We start from the raw sequence: 14,900 nt of genomic DNA, 5'->3' as shown, positions 1-14,900 counted from the left end.
ACTTAACATTTGAATGTAACTTGTAACAGGAGCTGTTTTAAGTATTTTTGAGCTGAATTGTTTTGTGTCCTTTTTAAGGATCAAGGTTGAAATGTCAGTGTTTGCTGTTTTGATTTAGTTACCATCGCCATGTCTTGTGTGAAAAGACGCAAGACAGAAATGTTCCTGAATATAGTGAATAGTGAAAATCAGTAGTGATGCCTGAAAGGTTATCCCAGTCATTTGCTAGGATCTATGTGTGAGAGGCGTAAGATAGCATACTAACCATTGGGGTTTTCAAGTGTTAGTTCAATAATAAAAGAATAAAAAAAACATTTGAATCCTTTGGTGTGAGTCCAAATAAAGTCTTGAGTTAAGTCTTAAGTCCAAATCAAGTTGCAAGTCTTCTGATAAGGTCTCTGAATACTGAACATTTCCTTTCAAAGCTGTTAATAGTGTTTATTATATACCTGAGACCAAGTCCTTTCAATGTATGGACCTAAGAACTGACACAATTGTTCAATTAATCATCGAGTGCAGGGGTGTCAAACATGCGGCCCACCAGAGGGTCCAGTCCGGCCCGCAGGATGACTTTGCAAAGTGTAAAAATGAGTTGTTTTGATCATAAAGTAAAATACTGTTCCAGATACCTGTAATGTTTTGTGTCTTTGTAGATACAATGTGATCTGTAAGCTTGTAATGCACATGTGTAAATAACATTATGAGGCATAATATTGTTGAAATTGCACCTTTTTTTCTTAAGAATTGTCAGGTTGTTCATCATGTTTTGAAAAAAGATTAAATGTGAATATTTTCAGAAGGTGCATGTACTTGTTTGGCACTAAAATGAAGGGGAAAATGTGGAGTTGTTATTTACAGGTTATTATGCTGTGATGTTACTGGTCCGGCCCACTTGAGATCAAACTGTGCTGCATGTGGCCCCTGAACTAAAATGAGTTCGACACCCCTGATCTAGTGTATCAATAGATGATCAATTAAGTTCTTTTCAAAGTAAAAATGGCAAGAAATGATAAGCTTCAGTCACATAAACGTGAATATTTGCTGATCCTCTAAGTCTTGACAGCATACTGAATATTTGGGGGTTAGGGTGTTGATAAAACAATTACTTGATTATTTAGATGTGTTGGTTAGTTGCAGTCCCAGACTATTTAAGGTGTGTGTCATGTAAATGGCCATACTGTATTTATTCTTCTTGAATGATCTTGCAGTCAGATGTCTAGTTTAAATGTTGTAAGTGTAAAGCTCTGCCATGAAACTTACAATCCCTGACCCCACATATCAAACTGGTGACATCGAAGTTGCGTCAATGTTTCCATCCCCCATCGTCTTATTCATGTAGCGTCCTTCACCTGCCACCACACAAGAGCGGGCTTCAAACAGATAGCAGGTGTGTGACACAAGCACGGAGAATGTGAGAGAAAAGTGCTCCCTTATGTGGCTTTTGTAAACACATCCTAAAAGGAGTAAGTTACACAATTTCTGGCCAAGCAAAGAAAGAGCAACACTGGTCTGTAAATGTTTGTGAGGACTGCCCTCTAGCGGGGAATGAGCAATCCTGCCCCGGCAGCGTGGATTGTGGATAATTGTAGAAGCACAGTACACATATAAAGTCATTCTCACTTATTATCTACACTTTTCACAAGCCAGAACAGACGCAATGGCATGAATATATTCATACGACTACGACAGACACACTTAACAACTTATTTCTTTATTGTACCATAGTATAATCTATCATACAGATTTCATACATTATGCATCAATCCATTGCTTGATTTTCTCCATTTATTTGTACTGCCTAAGCCATCCTTTGTCATTAGCAGCCTTTTGCACACCTTTGTGTTGAATGTAAAAGCACTGTCATATAAAATGGAACAATCTGGTAAAACTCTTTACAGACTAAAATAAATAAATCACTCTTTTAAAAAAAAAAAAGAAGAAGTTCCCACTGGAATAGCATTATATCTAATTGGTGTTTGCCTTCATTGATTAAAATCAAGTAAAAAAAAAATGGCCAGCCAAATGTCAATGGCCAGCACAAGCAGGTGACAATATGTAGGGCAAATAAAGACTAACATAGGTGTATACAAGCAGACAACCTTTACTGTATATACAGTTCCGAGTGTGACATATTTTTGCTAGGTTCATCGTTGTCCAGAGCTGTCTTGACCTCCCACTGGTTGGACTACAAGCAGTATATGAACAAAACAGAAACACACCTCGTCCCTACCAACAACAAATCTCACCACAGATCTGTATTTAACCAAAGTGAAACAGATGTATATGACAAGGCTGAGAATGGCAAAAGGCAGATCTGTACATGGCTCTTGAAAGAAGGAAAATCAAGATGCATTTTGTCCTTCACTTCTCTGACACAGTCCATAAAGTTAGGTGCAGTTGCTATTGGTTGAGGTGTGGTATTTTTACATCTCCATTTCTTCTTTGTAACTTCAGCAAGGAATTAGAAAAAGGCCTAGAGGATAAGAAGTGGGGGGAGTCCTCTCACTGGTATTGTCTGTAGTCTCCAAAGGAAGGGGCAGGCATGGGGGCCGGGGCAGGTTCCTCTGCAAACTGGGGCCCTGGAGAGAAAGAGAACAAGTTATCTTCTGAGTGAGATGGTGGAACATCAGAGGTTTAACAGCTGCTACGAGTTCACTAAGTGGGCAATACCATAAGATATAACTACACCTGAGCTGTGCTCCAATTCCATATAACATACTAATTCTAGGCAGATTTTTAGTATGTTGTTTAGCACTGCAACTATATACGTTATGCTTAACAAAATTGGGAATACGCAAAGACAATATACATGCTAATAACACTTTGGTTTTTGAGTATGATGTTGAAGTAAACTATTGTCCCGATATGCAAAACACAATAGAAATAAGGGATCTGCTCATAGCTTGAAAAAAATACAAGAAATTGTAGGTGGTGGTGAAAGAGCGCCAGGAACATCAGAAGACAATATTTTAGAATTTAGTACACATTATTGGAATTGAACAAATGTCTTTCACAGAAGACATTTTGACTCGTCACTGCAGACAAGCTCAGGTGTAACTAATAACATTAAACGATGGCTCTGTTGTGTGTCCTACTGAGAACACACTCGTTATTAATGTTATTGATTGCACCTGTGCTTTTCCTGCTATGACATGTCAAAATGTCTTGCAGAGAAAAAGTCTAGTGCTATTTACACTTTTGACCCCAGTGGTTAAACTGGATATACAAGGTGGTCAAGCTAAACTAGACTTTACAACACACACACACACACACACACACACACACACACACACACACACACACACACACACACACACAGCATAGTCAACAAAGACACACACTTGTCAGGTGTAGAGCAACCAGGTGAGATTGCTTTTACAGCAGAGGTCATCTTTCACAACTACGGAAGCATTTATACTGGGCTGACTGAGGGCGTGCGTCCAAATAGCGTTTTTGTGCTGGGCAGGGCGCTGCCGAGCCCGTCATCCCAGAGTTTCATCAAAAAAAGTTCTCCCAGTGATGGCTTTTTATTATCCATTTGGGCTCCTATCCATGTTTTTTTTTCACCATGCTTACTGTCATACAACGCGTCAGCAATAAAAGTACAACACACACCAACATTCAGTGTCCGCCCAGCCCATCTGCTCCCACAAAATGGGCTTTTCTGTTTTTGTAATCAGAGTTTCTGTCCGACATGTCCAAAACAAGCTTCTCCTTCATTTTCTAAATTGAAATCCACAGTGCTTTCTGAAAAGTTCAGAGATTTTCAACTTTAAGCGCAGGGAGCAACCGCACAATCTATCCTCCAGCAATCATTCAATGACACAAACTTCCAATATCAGAGGTGTTACTCACCAGTTGGGAACTGTGAAGAGGCAAACCTAGTAAGCAAGATTCCAGCACCCTCTATCAACGCCAGCAGGATACCTCCCATGGCTGCAGAGCCCACCATGGCTACTGGTCCATCTGCAGAGGAACAGGGGACGTTAACACACACAGTACATTAGTCTCCACATGTCACAGAAGAAGATTAAACAGGGAAGTTGAGATGTTACTGTACGTTAAGGTAATGCAGCAGGTTTCCTTTTAAACTCTGTTCAGTGTACAACATCACTGTTTGCATGGATGTGCCATCTGTTGACTGTAAACTGCCAGCTTCTTCTAAGCTTACTCACTTCTTGCAGCGAGGATAGCTCCCGTCATGGCCCCACTTGTAATTGAGTTCCAGGGATCCTCTTTCCCTCGTACTTTTACTAAACCACAGTCAATCATGGAGAAGAGGCCTCCCCAAACTGCAAAGCTTCCTGCAACCCAAAAAAATGATTCAATAAGAAACAGTTATGACATGCTTTGCACTTTGTTAGGCCATTTTAACATCATTGTAAGTTATAATAAGACCCACCACCCGTCTCCGATACTTATCTCGACCCAACATTGATAAAACAGACAACATTATTCAGTGTGTGTATATGTATGTATGTGTGTATGTGTGTATATATATATATCAAAGATTCATGGCAAAGCATGACTTGGAACAGTGCTTTTGCTGTCCAAGCATCGACATTCTGAATTGAAACATTTAGCCGCAAACCAAACCTAAATTATGTGCAGGTGCAACTTAATAAAAAAGTTAGGTGCACCAGTGCAACCAATGTAAGATGTTAGTCTGGAGCCCTGCCCAAAATGTATTTATTTAGTGTCAAATACTCAACAGCTGACTACAGCTCCAGTTCATTGTGAAGCAGAGGAAAGAAAGTGAATATTTGATAGTTAAGATAAGGTTTTCCCTTCAGGCAGATAATATTTCAAATAAGCGCTTGTTCTTACCTCCGAGCTGTGGGGCTCTGGTCTTGATGGCAGTCAAGCTACCTTTCATTCTGTGGTTCATTCCCTACAGGAGAGAGCAACAGAAGAAAAAAACCCAGAGCAATTGAATTTCCTTGTCCACTCAGGATATCTACCATTATGATGAAGTCAAAATGCAAAAATTGAAGAATATGACTTTAAAAAATGGAGAGGGGAAGAATCAAGTTCCATTAGTCACTGAAATTACTGGAGAAAGTACTAGAGTTTAGAAAAGTGTGCTACTACGGAAAAACAGATATGCCTACCTTTTTCTAAATATGTACTGTATATTCCAAATAAGGAGTGTTAGAAAGCCCTTTTGCTGTGCGTCTAAGTGCGTTTTTCTGGCAGAAAAGCACTTGAATTTCATTTAATTTAAACATATACTCTTGTTTTTTCTCATGTAATTTTTTGTTTTATAATAAAGCCTTTTAACTTAACAAGTTCTCTCTTTTTTTTTGGGGGGGGGGGGGAGAATTGTGCCAACACTTTGGCTGACAGGTCGATAGAAGCCATTGATTATTTAGTGGACTGTAAAAATCATGAAAATGTTTTACAATAAAGCTGCTGAAACAATGACATCTCTACGGAGAGTTAACTGTACCATTAACCATCTGACAATAACAAAACGCAGTAGTCCATGCTCTGAACAGGAGTCAAACCAGTTGCATGTGGTACGATCTGCATAAGAATGTCAAAATTGGTGTAGGCAGTACAGCAAGGAACATGTAAAACTACATGACTGAACTTACTGAGGGTGAATTTCTGAAGCCTTTTACTGCTTGAAATATTCCTCCTCCAATAGCTCCCATGGTGAAGGCTCCCCCACAGTCGTCCACAATCCTCCAGGGGCTAAAACATAAGACAGCCATTAGCAAAGGTCATTATCAGGTACAGCACATAGTATGAAGTTGCACTGACAAGGGCAATGTCATGATCTATGATGGTAGGTTCAGCCTAGATAAACCCTACAATGATGGAGTGGAAGACAAGGGAGAGTGTCAAGGAACAAGTAGCTTATAATTTATTATAGTTAACATGGTATGGTACAACATAAACAAGGTGTTTTTCTCTCAGATGTTGCTTATCACGTCTTTTTGATGATTGCTGGAGAGTGACTGTATGTTGTTTTATGTTACTGTTGATAGTTTGAAGCATGTGATGCAAGACACATTTTGGTGAGAGCGGAAAATGTATGTACCACCTGGTCTGGTGATAACTAAACCTGACCCAGGACCATCAAAGTGCATTAAACCGGACCATGGTTTTACTCGTGTCACTGATCTTGAATACTGGCAAAATGCATTATTAATTTCAGTAACTGCGTTTCCAGATAAATTGGACATGTCAGATTTCAGCAGCTGCTGTGCAGTCCTCTGGCTGCCCCCAACAGATTATTATGAACATTAGCACACAGGTGGCTAACTTAGCTTGCTTACCAATATGCTAAAGCCACATCCTTAACTCAAACTGAACAGATCAAATGTTCACATCATCGCTTCACATTCAATGTAGATCATATGTCACCTTGTATACTCAGTGACTGGAGTGAATTAACTAAATGTAACGACATGTGGACGAGTAAACCGACAAGGTCACTAACAACGTGATTAGCAACGACGGTCTAATGCTAGCACACACCGCCTTTACATTTCTATGTAAAGTTAGCATTTGTGCTAACGCTAGGTAACTATCCGGATTTGAGATGTTTTGGGTTATGCCACATGTTGTAACATACAAATTATTATACACACTTAAAGTGGTCGTTACTTGAAAGAGAGTAGTTAGTAAAACACAGGGTACAAAGGACATTTTATCTGGTTATAAGACTCACCATGGCTCTCTGGCATATTCCTCCATCTTGTTCTTTTGCTGTTCCCTCTGACGTGAAATCACGTGACGCTTATGGACTACCTGACGTAACAACCGAAAATTAAAGGGAAATTTCATATGTTTTTAAGTGATGCGCCACTTGCATGAGAAATAGGTTAGCATGAGAGAGTAATGTTACATTGTGGCAACAGAGGGTTATGATCTGATAGGATTAGAAAAATCAACATTTTAAGCTTGTTGTTTTGTAATCCTGTGAGTTTTTAGCTTTAAAACAACTTTTAAGAAAAATATGTATTTTTGGGACTTCAGGGACACCGTACTCACCAGCCGTTGTTTATTTATTGACGTCAGTGTTTCTGACTGACAGTTGACCCTGGGGTCCAATATCAAGGTAGCCAGACGCCCGGTACGTGTGCAGCCATACAGTTAAGTCCTTATAAAGTTTCTCCTGTTATCATAGATTTATCAAGTAAGCAAGCACTCAAAGCAGAATTTAAAAGGTGCTTTACAGCAATAATAATAATAATAATAATAATAATAATAATAATAATAATAATAATAATAATTGCAAGAAAATAAGAGGAAACATTGTATTTTCATATATTCTTAGATACATTTGTTTTAAATCTGATTGACACAGCAAACCTTGGTTCATGTTGAGATATATTGTATTATTTATTTATTTTCTTATATTCTATAATTGTGTTTCTAGATTTTTGTATTACTTGGTTTTATTTTTAATTTCCTTTTTCTCTTACTTTATGTTATGCACCAATACACCAAAGCAAATTCTTCGCATGTGAAAACCTTGGCAATAAACTGGATTCTGGATTTGATGTTATATTCCAGGAAAGGGGGGGTCAATAGTTGCACACCAGCTAATTTCTGCCCTGGTGTCCCCTGGCAGATAAATGTGGTCATGTTACAAAGAGGGAGGCTCCTTAACATACAGTCAACTTAAAGACTTATGCTACACTATACCTGATGTAAACAACAAACAACACGAGAATATATAAGAATGTCCACTGAGTTATGTTACTTTCTGTATACAAAATAATCTCCAAGTTCTCCTCGCATCCCCTTTGTTGGCGCTGAACAACCAGTAATCTCAACATTTTCAATCCTTCCCCTCTTTTTCCTCCATCTGAGATCAGTGTCATTGGTCAGGGGAGCAGCTACAGCCGAGAGACAGAGTGTTGGCCTGCAGCCCATTATTAGGAACGAGAAAGGAATGAATTGCAGAGCAAGCTTTCATTGAGAAATGCCCAAATAAAGGCATTTTGTGGATGCAGAGGCTGAGGCAGGGCGATGGAGACATAAACTGGCCTGGTGGTGTTGTTCTCAGGATGATGGCTGCCTCACCAGCTCCCACTGTTTCCCTGCAGCTTTAAACTTGTAAAGAAATGTTCTTGATTTCTGGTTGCAGAAACACAGGCATGTAAATCTTCACATTAACGGAAGTTGTCAGGATTCACATGCAGTATCACAGGAGTCCTTTAAAACTATTATTTATGCTGCAGGTTAGTTGTTGGCTATAGATGCGTATCTATGTATGGCTCTGTATATAATGTGGTATCTAGCAACAGCTGGATCTGAAGTGTAATGTAAACAGTGAAAATGGATATACCTGAGTATATTATTATACAGACTATAAACCAACTGAAATTAATGATATCTATGTATATGTTCTTTTCTTTTCTTTTTCTAATACATACTTTGATTTATCGTACTGAAAAATATTTCAAAAGTCAGTTGTATTTCATCTTTACATAAACTGTACATATTCTCCTTAATGATATCAGCCAGGCATAACATTACACTTGCGACTTGTCATTGCAAACTTACCAGAATATTTTTATTGAAGACATACAGGCTCTGTTGGAAAGGCATGTGTAATCAGCTATGACAGAGAAGCATTACATTACACAGCGCACATATGAGTGCCCCTCTGACTTTTTGTTTTAATACATTAAATATCTTTAAGAATGACATTCACTTAAAAGTAAGCCAGTAATGGATTTACAAATCCCCCTAAAGTTAAGACATGCGGATGTATAACATTACAAGTTATGTATCCAAACACCCAGAATAGAATGATTCTGTACAACATACAACATCAGATACTGAAGGACAGCCATTTGCACTTCAGGATAAAAATGCATTATGTAATTATTTCCATGTTAAAACTCTTTCGTCACGCACCAGGATTCCACTGGGCTGCTTTCCAATCCATTAAACCCTGCCTGAGATGTCTTGAGATTTGGCAATGAGACACACAATCAAAAACCACCTTGACCCTTTTCTTTTTTTCCTACTCAGATTTTCTTAAGTCAGGCCGCCATGTTTGTTAATTCCCTGATATTTCCGCCATTTAAGAATTCCCAGTTTGAACAGATTTACAACTTACAAGTATAAGGTGGATTCTCTCTCCACAAATAAATAAATGGTCAAATTAATGTCCACTATACCACCGATAAACGTTTTTGTATATTAGAATTTTATAAAGAGTTATTTGTATCTCTTATTAATAAGCTCATCACACTCCCACCACGCTCACATTCAGATACATACATAAGCCAACATGTTATATGATGGGCTTCATATTATCTAGTGCAAATAACCAGCAAAGCGTCAATATGTACTGAAGACAAACAACCGCAAAACTTATGGCTAATAGAGAGCCCTGCATCACTCATTCTCCACAGAGTCCTTTGGTCCAGTGTTTGAGGGGAGAACTCATAGTGAGGGCTCGTCACCCGACCGATGGACGTCTCGTGTTCCACTTTTCTCCATCTGTCCCACAGCGCAGTTCTTCGACTGCATCCGGGGAGTGTAGAGTTTATCTTCTTGAAAACCTGTTCTCTTCCAACAGGAAATATTACTGCAACCACTTTGGCACCGCCACCTGTGGGAAGAATATAAGTATGTGAGATTTTATTGTGGCAGAGGTAACCCATCCTTCAACCCGTTTTACGTAGGGTTGTGTATTAGCAAGAATCTGGCGATACAATATGTATCAAGATACAGATTCAATGTATTGTGATTTTTTAAAAACCATATGCATAATATTCTTAATGTTATGTAATCAAAACAGTGGGATGTACATTTGCATTTATCACAGTCCTTGTAATAACATCTGCATCATAGCACTACTTCTTCTGCAATCTGAGCAACGGAATGAACGCTTACCTGTAATAATAAATACAAGGATTCAATAGGTTAATAAATAAAGTAAATAAAATGATGTAAAGGAGACACGTGTAGTGAAACATATACTGCATTTATACAGATTGTATATATATATATATATATATATATGTTTAACTATTGACTAAACAATCAAACTTAATGAAAAAGAGCATCCGCAAAAACCTTTAATAAGCGAGCAGAGACCTTCTTCAAGGCGGCCACAGGTAACAGATTCAAGCCTCACTTAATTAGCCCCGATGCAGAACACCTGTGTCAGTCAGTTGAACTTGTGTCGGTGTGCGGACACTCTTTCATTAAGTTTAACTATTGATTAAAAGTCGACACTTTGTTTTTGACAAACGATACAGTATCACAAAACGTAATATCGTGATGCTGAAGTCAATCAATATTTTCTCACACCCCTAATCTTACGCACCTTCTTCAGTTGTTTCTTATCGTTTCCTCTGATCGAGGCAAGCAGTTGGTCCCTTGTGTTCTTACCACCGCCCGGGCTTTTTGCATCCAGCTTCCTCTGCGACACCGGGGTCAGAGAGTTCCTCAGGGCGTCTACATCCAGCATTGGAGGCGGAGGAGGTGGCGGTCCCCCCCCAGGAGGAGGCGGAGGTGGTGGTGGAGCCAGACCTCCAGCTCCTCTTTTAGGAGTCAGCTTTGGCGATGGCATAGGGGACGGTATTGGAGAAGGTTTAGGCGACGCTCTGGGCGAGCTTCTCAGAGATCCTCCACCCCCCACCTTGGGTACCTCCAGCGTCCCCTTCTTCTCCCCGTTGGCCTGGGCCTGCTTCTGCTCCTGCAGGCGCTTCTGCCTCTGCCGGTCCATGTTGCGACTCAGTATGTTTGTCGTAGTCATTCTGGGTCCAGCTAACTCAAAGTGGTAGCCCAGTTTGAGCAGAGTGGTGTTCTCTTTCAGGATCTTGGTCATCTCCATCTCGGTCTTCCCGCCACAGATGTGACGCTGGTTTTGAAAGCGGAGCTCAGTCAAGGTGGAGTTGTGTGGCAGCGCCTGGATCAGAGACAGGATGCCCTTGCCGGTGAGATGGTTGGAGTCCACGTTGATGCTGGTGATGGAGTTGTTGCTGCGCAGCGTGCCTGAGATGGCATAAGCCACGTGGTCGTCCGCACGGCAGTTAGCCAAAGCAAACTTCTTAACGTGGGTGTTTTTGTGCAAAGCCTCTGCAAACTCGATGAGTGTTTTGGTCTTGATGACCTCTGAGTTGTTGACGTTGAGCTCAATGAGGGAGGGGTCGTTGCTGCGAACCTGCTCCATCAGCTCATCGAACATGCTCGAGTCTTCCTCCTCCTCCTCTTCCTCTTTCGCCTTGCTGTTGGGGCTGTTTTTGACCACGCAGTTGCCAAGTTTCTCACTTTCTTCAGCTTTTTGAACTTTTCCCCTGCCCTCCTCTTTGTCCTTTTTCTCCTCCACCGTCTTCTCCGTGCTAACCTTCTTCTCCTTCTCTTTCACGTGGTCACTATGGTTAACCAGCTCTTCTCTATCTGTCCTTTTCTCCGCCTTGTCGTGTTTCACCTGCACCTCACCTCTCTCTGATGCCTGTCGCTCAAGTTTCACTTCAGGCTTGTTTTTATCTTCAGCTTTCTTCTCCTCCGCTTTAGGCGTCTTCTCTTCTGATTTACTCTCCGGGCTCGGGCTTTCTTGTGCTTTGCTCTGCTTCTCCAACATTTTAGAGACAAGTCCTTGAGTCCTGAAACTCTCAGATCTTCTCTCCTTCTCCTTGCCCACTTCCTTCTCGTGTTTTTCTCGTAGCTTCGAGATAAGGTCTTTGGTTTTGCTCTCATCTTTTCTCCTGTCTTCTTTCCTGTCTTTGCTTTCATCCTTTTTGTCCTGTAACTTAGAGATCATATCTTTTGTTTTGTTACCTGTGCTCTCTCTGCTTTCTCTTCTGTCTCTTATCTTATTGTCCTCTTGTTTCTCTTTGTCTTTGGTCTCCTCTGTCACGTCACTCTCTCTGCTTTCCTGCTTCCTGTATCTACTGGAAAGACGACTCCGCTCCTCTTTCAAACCTTCGGGACCTTTGCTGTTTTTGTCGTCCGCCTTAATATCTCTTTCACTTGAGACACTGGCTTGTCTTTGTAGCCCTACTGTCACGTCGTCGTTCCCCTCCTGGCTCAGGCCCATCTTCCTCAGGTATTCCTGCTTCCGGCTCTCCTTCTTTGTGTCACCCTGCAGGAGGACGAATATGAGGAGTCACAACGTAAAGCAGTTAAATATATGCCAATACCAAAAATAGTTATAGGATCCTAGAGTGTCAAAGGATGTAGTGCCCTAAACCAACATTTTGAAGAGTTTAAAGCCTCACAAGTCAACAGAATTAAGACCTTGTTCCTACAGATATACAATATATAATGTATGGCATGTATAGTAGGATATAACACCTTCTACTTAAATACTGTATTCCTTTACTGTCAAACAGCTCCTCGTCCATCTGCTCACTGTAAACAAACACACGCTCCCTGTCACAATATGGCATGGGTGCTTACAGTCAGCAAAGGGAGAAGGAGGCAGTTCTTTACAGTGCACGAATACATTTGCAGCGAGTCGCTTTGAGTTGATTTGTGAGTCTCCATCTGTTTGGCTGTGTGAGGCCGTGGCCCTGGCAGATGTATCCTTAAAAGGCAGTGAGCGTAGGAGCAATCAACCAAGGAATTCCATCAGGCCGGGATTAAGAAGCTCCGCAGGGCCTCCGCTCCATCGACTGAAGTGTCTCTCCTTTAAACACACAGACTGCAAGAAACCTGGCTCCCCGACACTCACATAAGGAGGACTCTTTCATAGCATGTCTCAGGAATAAAAGAGGTTTCCGTGTGTTTCTGATGCTGTGTTTCCCAGTGTGAGAAGAAGATTAAGAATGTGAAAAGCATGTAAGGAAGCCTCACAGGGGAAAACAGTATTTTTCCTGGCACAGAAGCCAACTCTACTCTTATTATGAGCTGTGGGAGTCTGGGTGCATGATGTTCAGTTGGCTCTTTGCTTGGAGCAAAATAAAAAATAGCACATGAAAGCTATCATTAGAATACCTCGGGGACAGTGGATGTTACATAATGCTGCAATCTATCAGTCATAAGTGCATACATTGTCATGTAATTGAATAAACTCCCATCATTTTTTATTAAAAACTGCTCAAATACAAACATATTAAGGGAGTAATGAGTCGTAAGTCAAATTCCAAACATACATTTGCCACTAAAGCAGATAAAGATTCGAGTTCACAAACCTCAAATGACTGTTCCCTCTCGCTCAGCCTCCCTTTGCGGTCACTCTCCTGTCTGCTGTCCAGTTTAACGTCTCGGACACTGTTGCCCGTAGGCGGCTGCACAGCTTGGCTCTCCCCTTTGTCGATGATCTTCTCATCCTCCGGCTTGAGGTCCGGCACTTTCATCATGTCATTCTCCAGCTCCTTCACCTCCTCGGGGGAGAGGGTGGACAGCAGGTTGTCCAAATCTGGGTCCTCGCTGACCTGACGGCCCGTACGGGTCAGGCCCCTCACCTTTCTCCTGGACATGGTTGTTAAGGCTGCTACACCCGTGGAGAAGATGCTGACTTTTTAAATCAGAGTAGGTCTGGAAACACTAATATCTTTCTGCCCTCTCTTTTCTTTCTTCCGTAATTATCCAGACCTGGAAATGACTCAAATCAAATTCCATACTTTTCCCTACTGTGTAGGAAACCTGGTTATTTCTCTCCTATGGTGAGAAGGATTCCCATAGGACAAAGCTGGTATCCTGCTGTCCTGTCGCGCCCCGCTCAACACAAAGCCACCGGAGGCATCAATCCTGTTGCAAAGAGGCTGGACTCTCAGTCTTGAAGTGAGGGGTACCAGTGAACTGCAAGAGCCTCGCATCATCAAAGTGGACTGTGAGGCTGGGACATTCTTCGAAATCCTGTAAAAGTGCATGTCCATATTTAGTTGAGGGTACACACTCCTTTAAAGGTAATGGGAAGGGCTGAAGTTTACAGAGCATAGTTACACAGACTTCCTATTACACAAGTTATGTTTATATTAAGACCAGTTTATCTTTTTATTTTTGTTGAGTAATGACATTTAGAATTTCACATTTTCTGCCAGTGAAAACATCAGTGTTTCTGTTAGAAACGGTTTCTTGAATGTACACATTCCCAACATTTTGGGAGAAACTTATTAAAGCTTAATATAGCAACAACAGGCCAATGATGCTGGTGCGCAGTGAAGAATAATATCCTGCGGGTTATTACACCAACGGTACTTAAAGTTTAGAGAATTGGTAGATTTTAAAGAAGCACACATCATGTAATAGATTTGAAATTACTGACTGAAAGTTACTCAGTTAAGATGATTTGAGAAGAATATTCTGTTAAAAGGACCAAAATAAATAAATAAATGTCAAAATAAATAAACTTTGCAAAAATATATATGGGTAAAAATCGTAAATATAAATATAACAGATACAAATTGAAATATTAAAATATTTAATTTAAAATAAATAAACTTTGCAAAAATATATATGGGTAAAATTCTGAAATAGAAATAGAACAGATACAAATGAAAAGATTAAAAAATAAATTAATATCTCTAATGCTACTCGCAATTGCATACATTTTTATTTTATATGTATTTCTATACTTTTATTTCCTTTCTTACAAAACGTTATACAGTATATGTTCTTTAGCCATTTGCTATATTTTACATGGCTACACATTTATATGAAGTTAGAATTCTCATTTCTTTGGTTCATGATAAATGTTTAATATTGTTAAAAACTCCTGGTGTGCAGTTGGGCTGTGAAAGAGATGTATACTTGTACATAGAGATGTATACTTGTACATAGAGATGTATACTTGTACACGTCACAGTTTTAAGACAAACTATACAATGAAATCTTGTATAGCTTGAGCACGGATGACAAATAATGATTGTCAGTGTTTTTAGGGGCATGATGTGATTAGTGATTGACAATGAGCAGAATAAATTCAGCCAAACATGTGAACATATTTAACATTGTTTGGAGGTTTATATGGACAT

The 14,900-nt window shown here is 40.2% G+C and overlaps 2 protein-coding genes across 2 annotated transcripts; both read right to left on the bottom strand.

The window, feature by feature from the left end:
* Window positions 1-1,683: 1,683 nt before the first annotated feature.
* On the bottom strand, window positions 1,684-6,770 carry timm17a (translocase of inner mitochondrial membrane 17 homolog A (yeast)). The gene is made up of 6 exons (XM_029431369.1): window positions 6,680-6,770; window positions 5,598-5,697; window positions 4,828-4,891; window positions 4,176-4,304; window positions 3,856-3,966; window positions 1,684-2,579 (listed from the first exon to the last, which is right to left on the bottom strand). The coding sequence occupies exons 1-6, from the start codon at window positions 6,703-6,705 to the stop codon at window positions 2,503-2,505; spliced, it is 507 nt and encodes a 168-aa protein (XP_029287229.1). The 5' UTR covers window positions 6,706-6,770; the 3' UTR covers window positions 1,684-2,502.
* Window positions 6,771-8,508: 1,738 nt separating this feature from the next.
* lmod1b (leiomodin 1b (smooth muscle)) lies at window positions 8,509-13,714 on the bottom strand. Its single transcript, XM_029431368.1, has 3 exons — window positions 13,116-13,714; window positions 10,304-12,064; window positions 8,509-9,583 (listed from the first exon to the last, which is right to left on the bottom strand). The coding sequence occupies exons 1-3, from the start codon at window positions 13,401-13,403 to the stop codon at window positions 9,557-9,559; spliced, it is 2,076 nt and encodes a 691-aa protein (XP_029287228.1). The 5' UTR covers window positions 13,404-13,714; the 3' UTR covers window positions 8,509-9,556.
* Between the last annotated feature and the right edge of the window lie 1,186 nt (window positions 13,715-14,900).

The sequence above is a fragment of the Cottoperca gobio genome, chromosome 5 (genome assembly GCF_900634415.1).
Source record: "Cottoperca gobio chromosome 5, fCotGob3.1, whole genome shotgun sequence".
In the NCBI taxonomy this organism is placed as follows: domain Eukaryota; kingdom Metazoa; phylum Chordata; class Actinopteri; order Perciformes; family Bovichtidae; genus Cottoperca; species Cottoperca gobio.
This window is presented reverse-complemented; position numbering and strand designations above follow the sequence as displayed.

Excerpts from the sequence above, each read along its gene's own strand:
- timm17a (XM_029431369.1), bottom strand. The coding sequence starts at position 6,705 with ATGGAGGAATATGCCAGAGAGCCATG. Across the intron at positions 4,305-4,827 it reads CAGAGCCCCACAGCTCGGAG|GAAGCTTTGCAGTTTGGGGA; the intron begins GTAAGAACAAGC and ends TTTGGGTTGCAG. Across the intron at positions 3,967-4,175 it reads AGCTATCCTCGCTGCAAGAA|ATGGACCAGTAGCCATGGTG; the intron begins GTGAGTAAGCTT and ends GTTCCTCTGCAG.
- lmod1b (XM_029431368.1), bottom strand. The coding sequence starts at position 13,403 with ATGTCCAGGAGAAAGGTGAGGGGCCTGACCCGTACGGGCCGTCAGGTC. Across the intron at positions 12,065-13,115 it reads AGAGGGAACAGTCATTTGAG|GGTGACACAAAGAAGGAGAG; the intron begins GTTTGTGAACTC and ends GTCCTCCTGCAG. Across the intron at positions 9,584-10,303 it reads ATAAGAAACAACTGAAGAAG|GTGGCGGTGCCAAAGTGGTT; the intron begins GTGCGTAAGATT and ends TTCTTCCCACAG.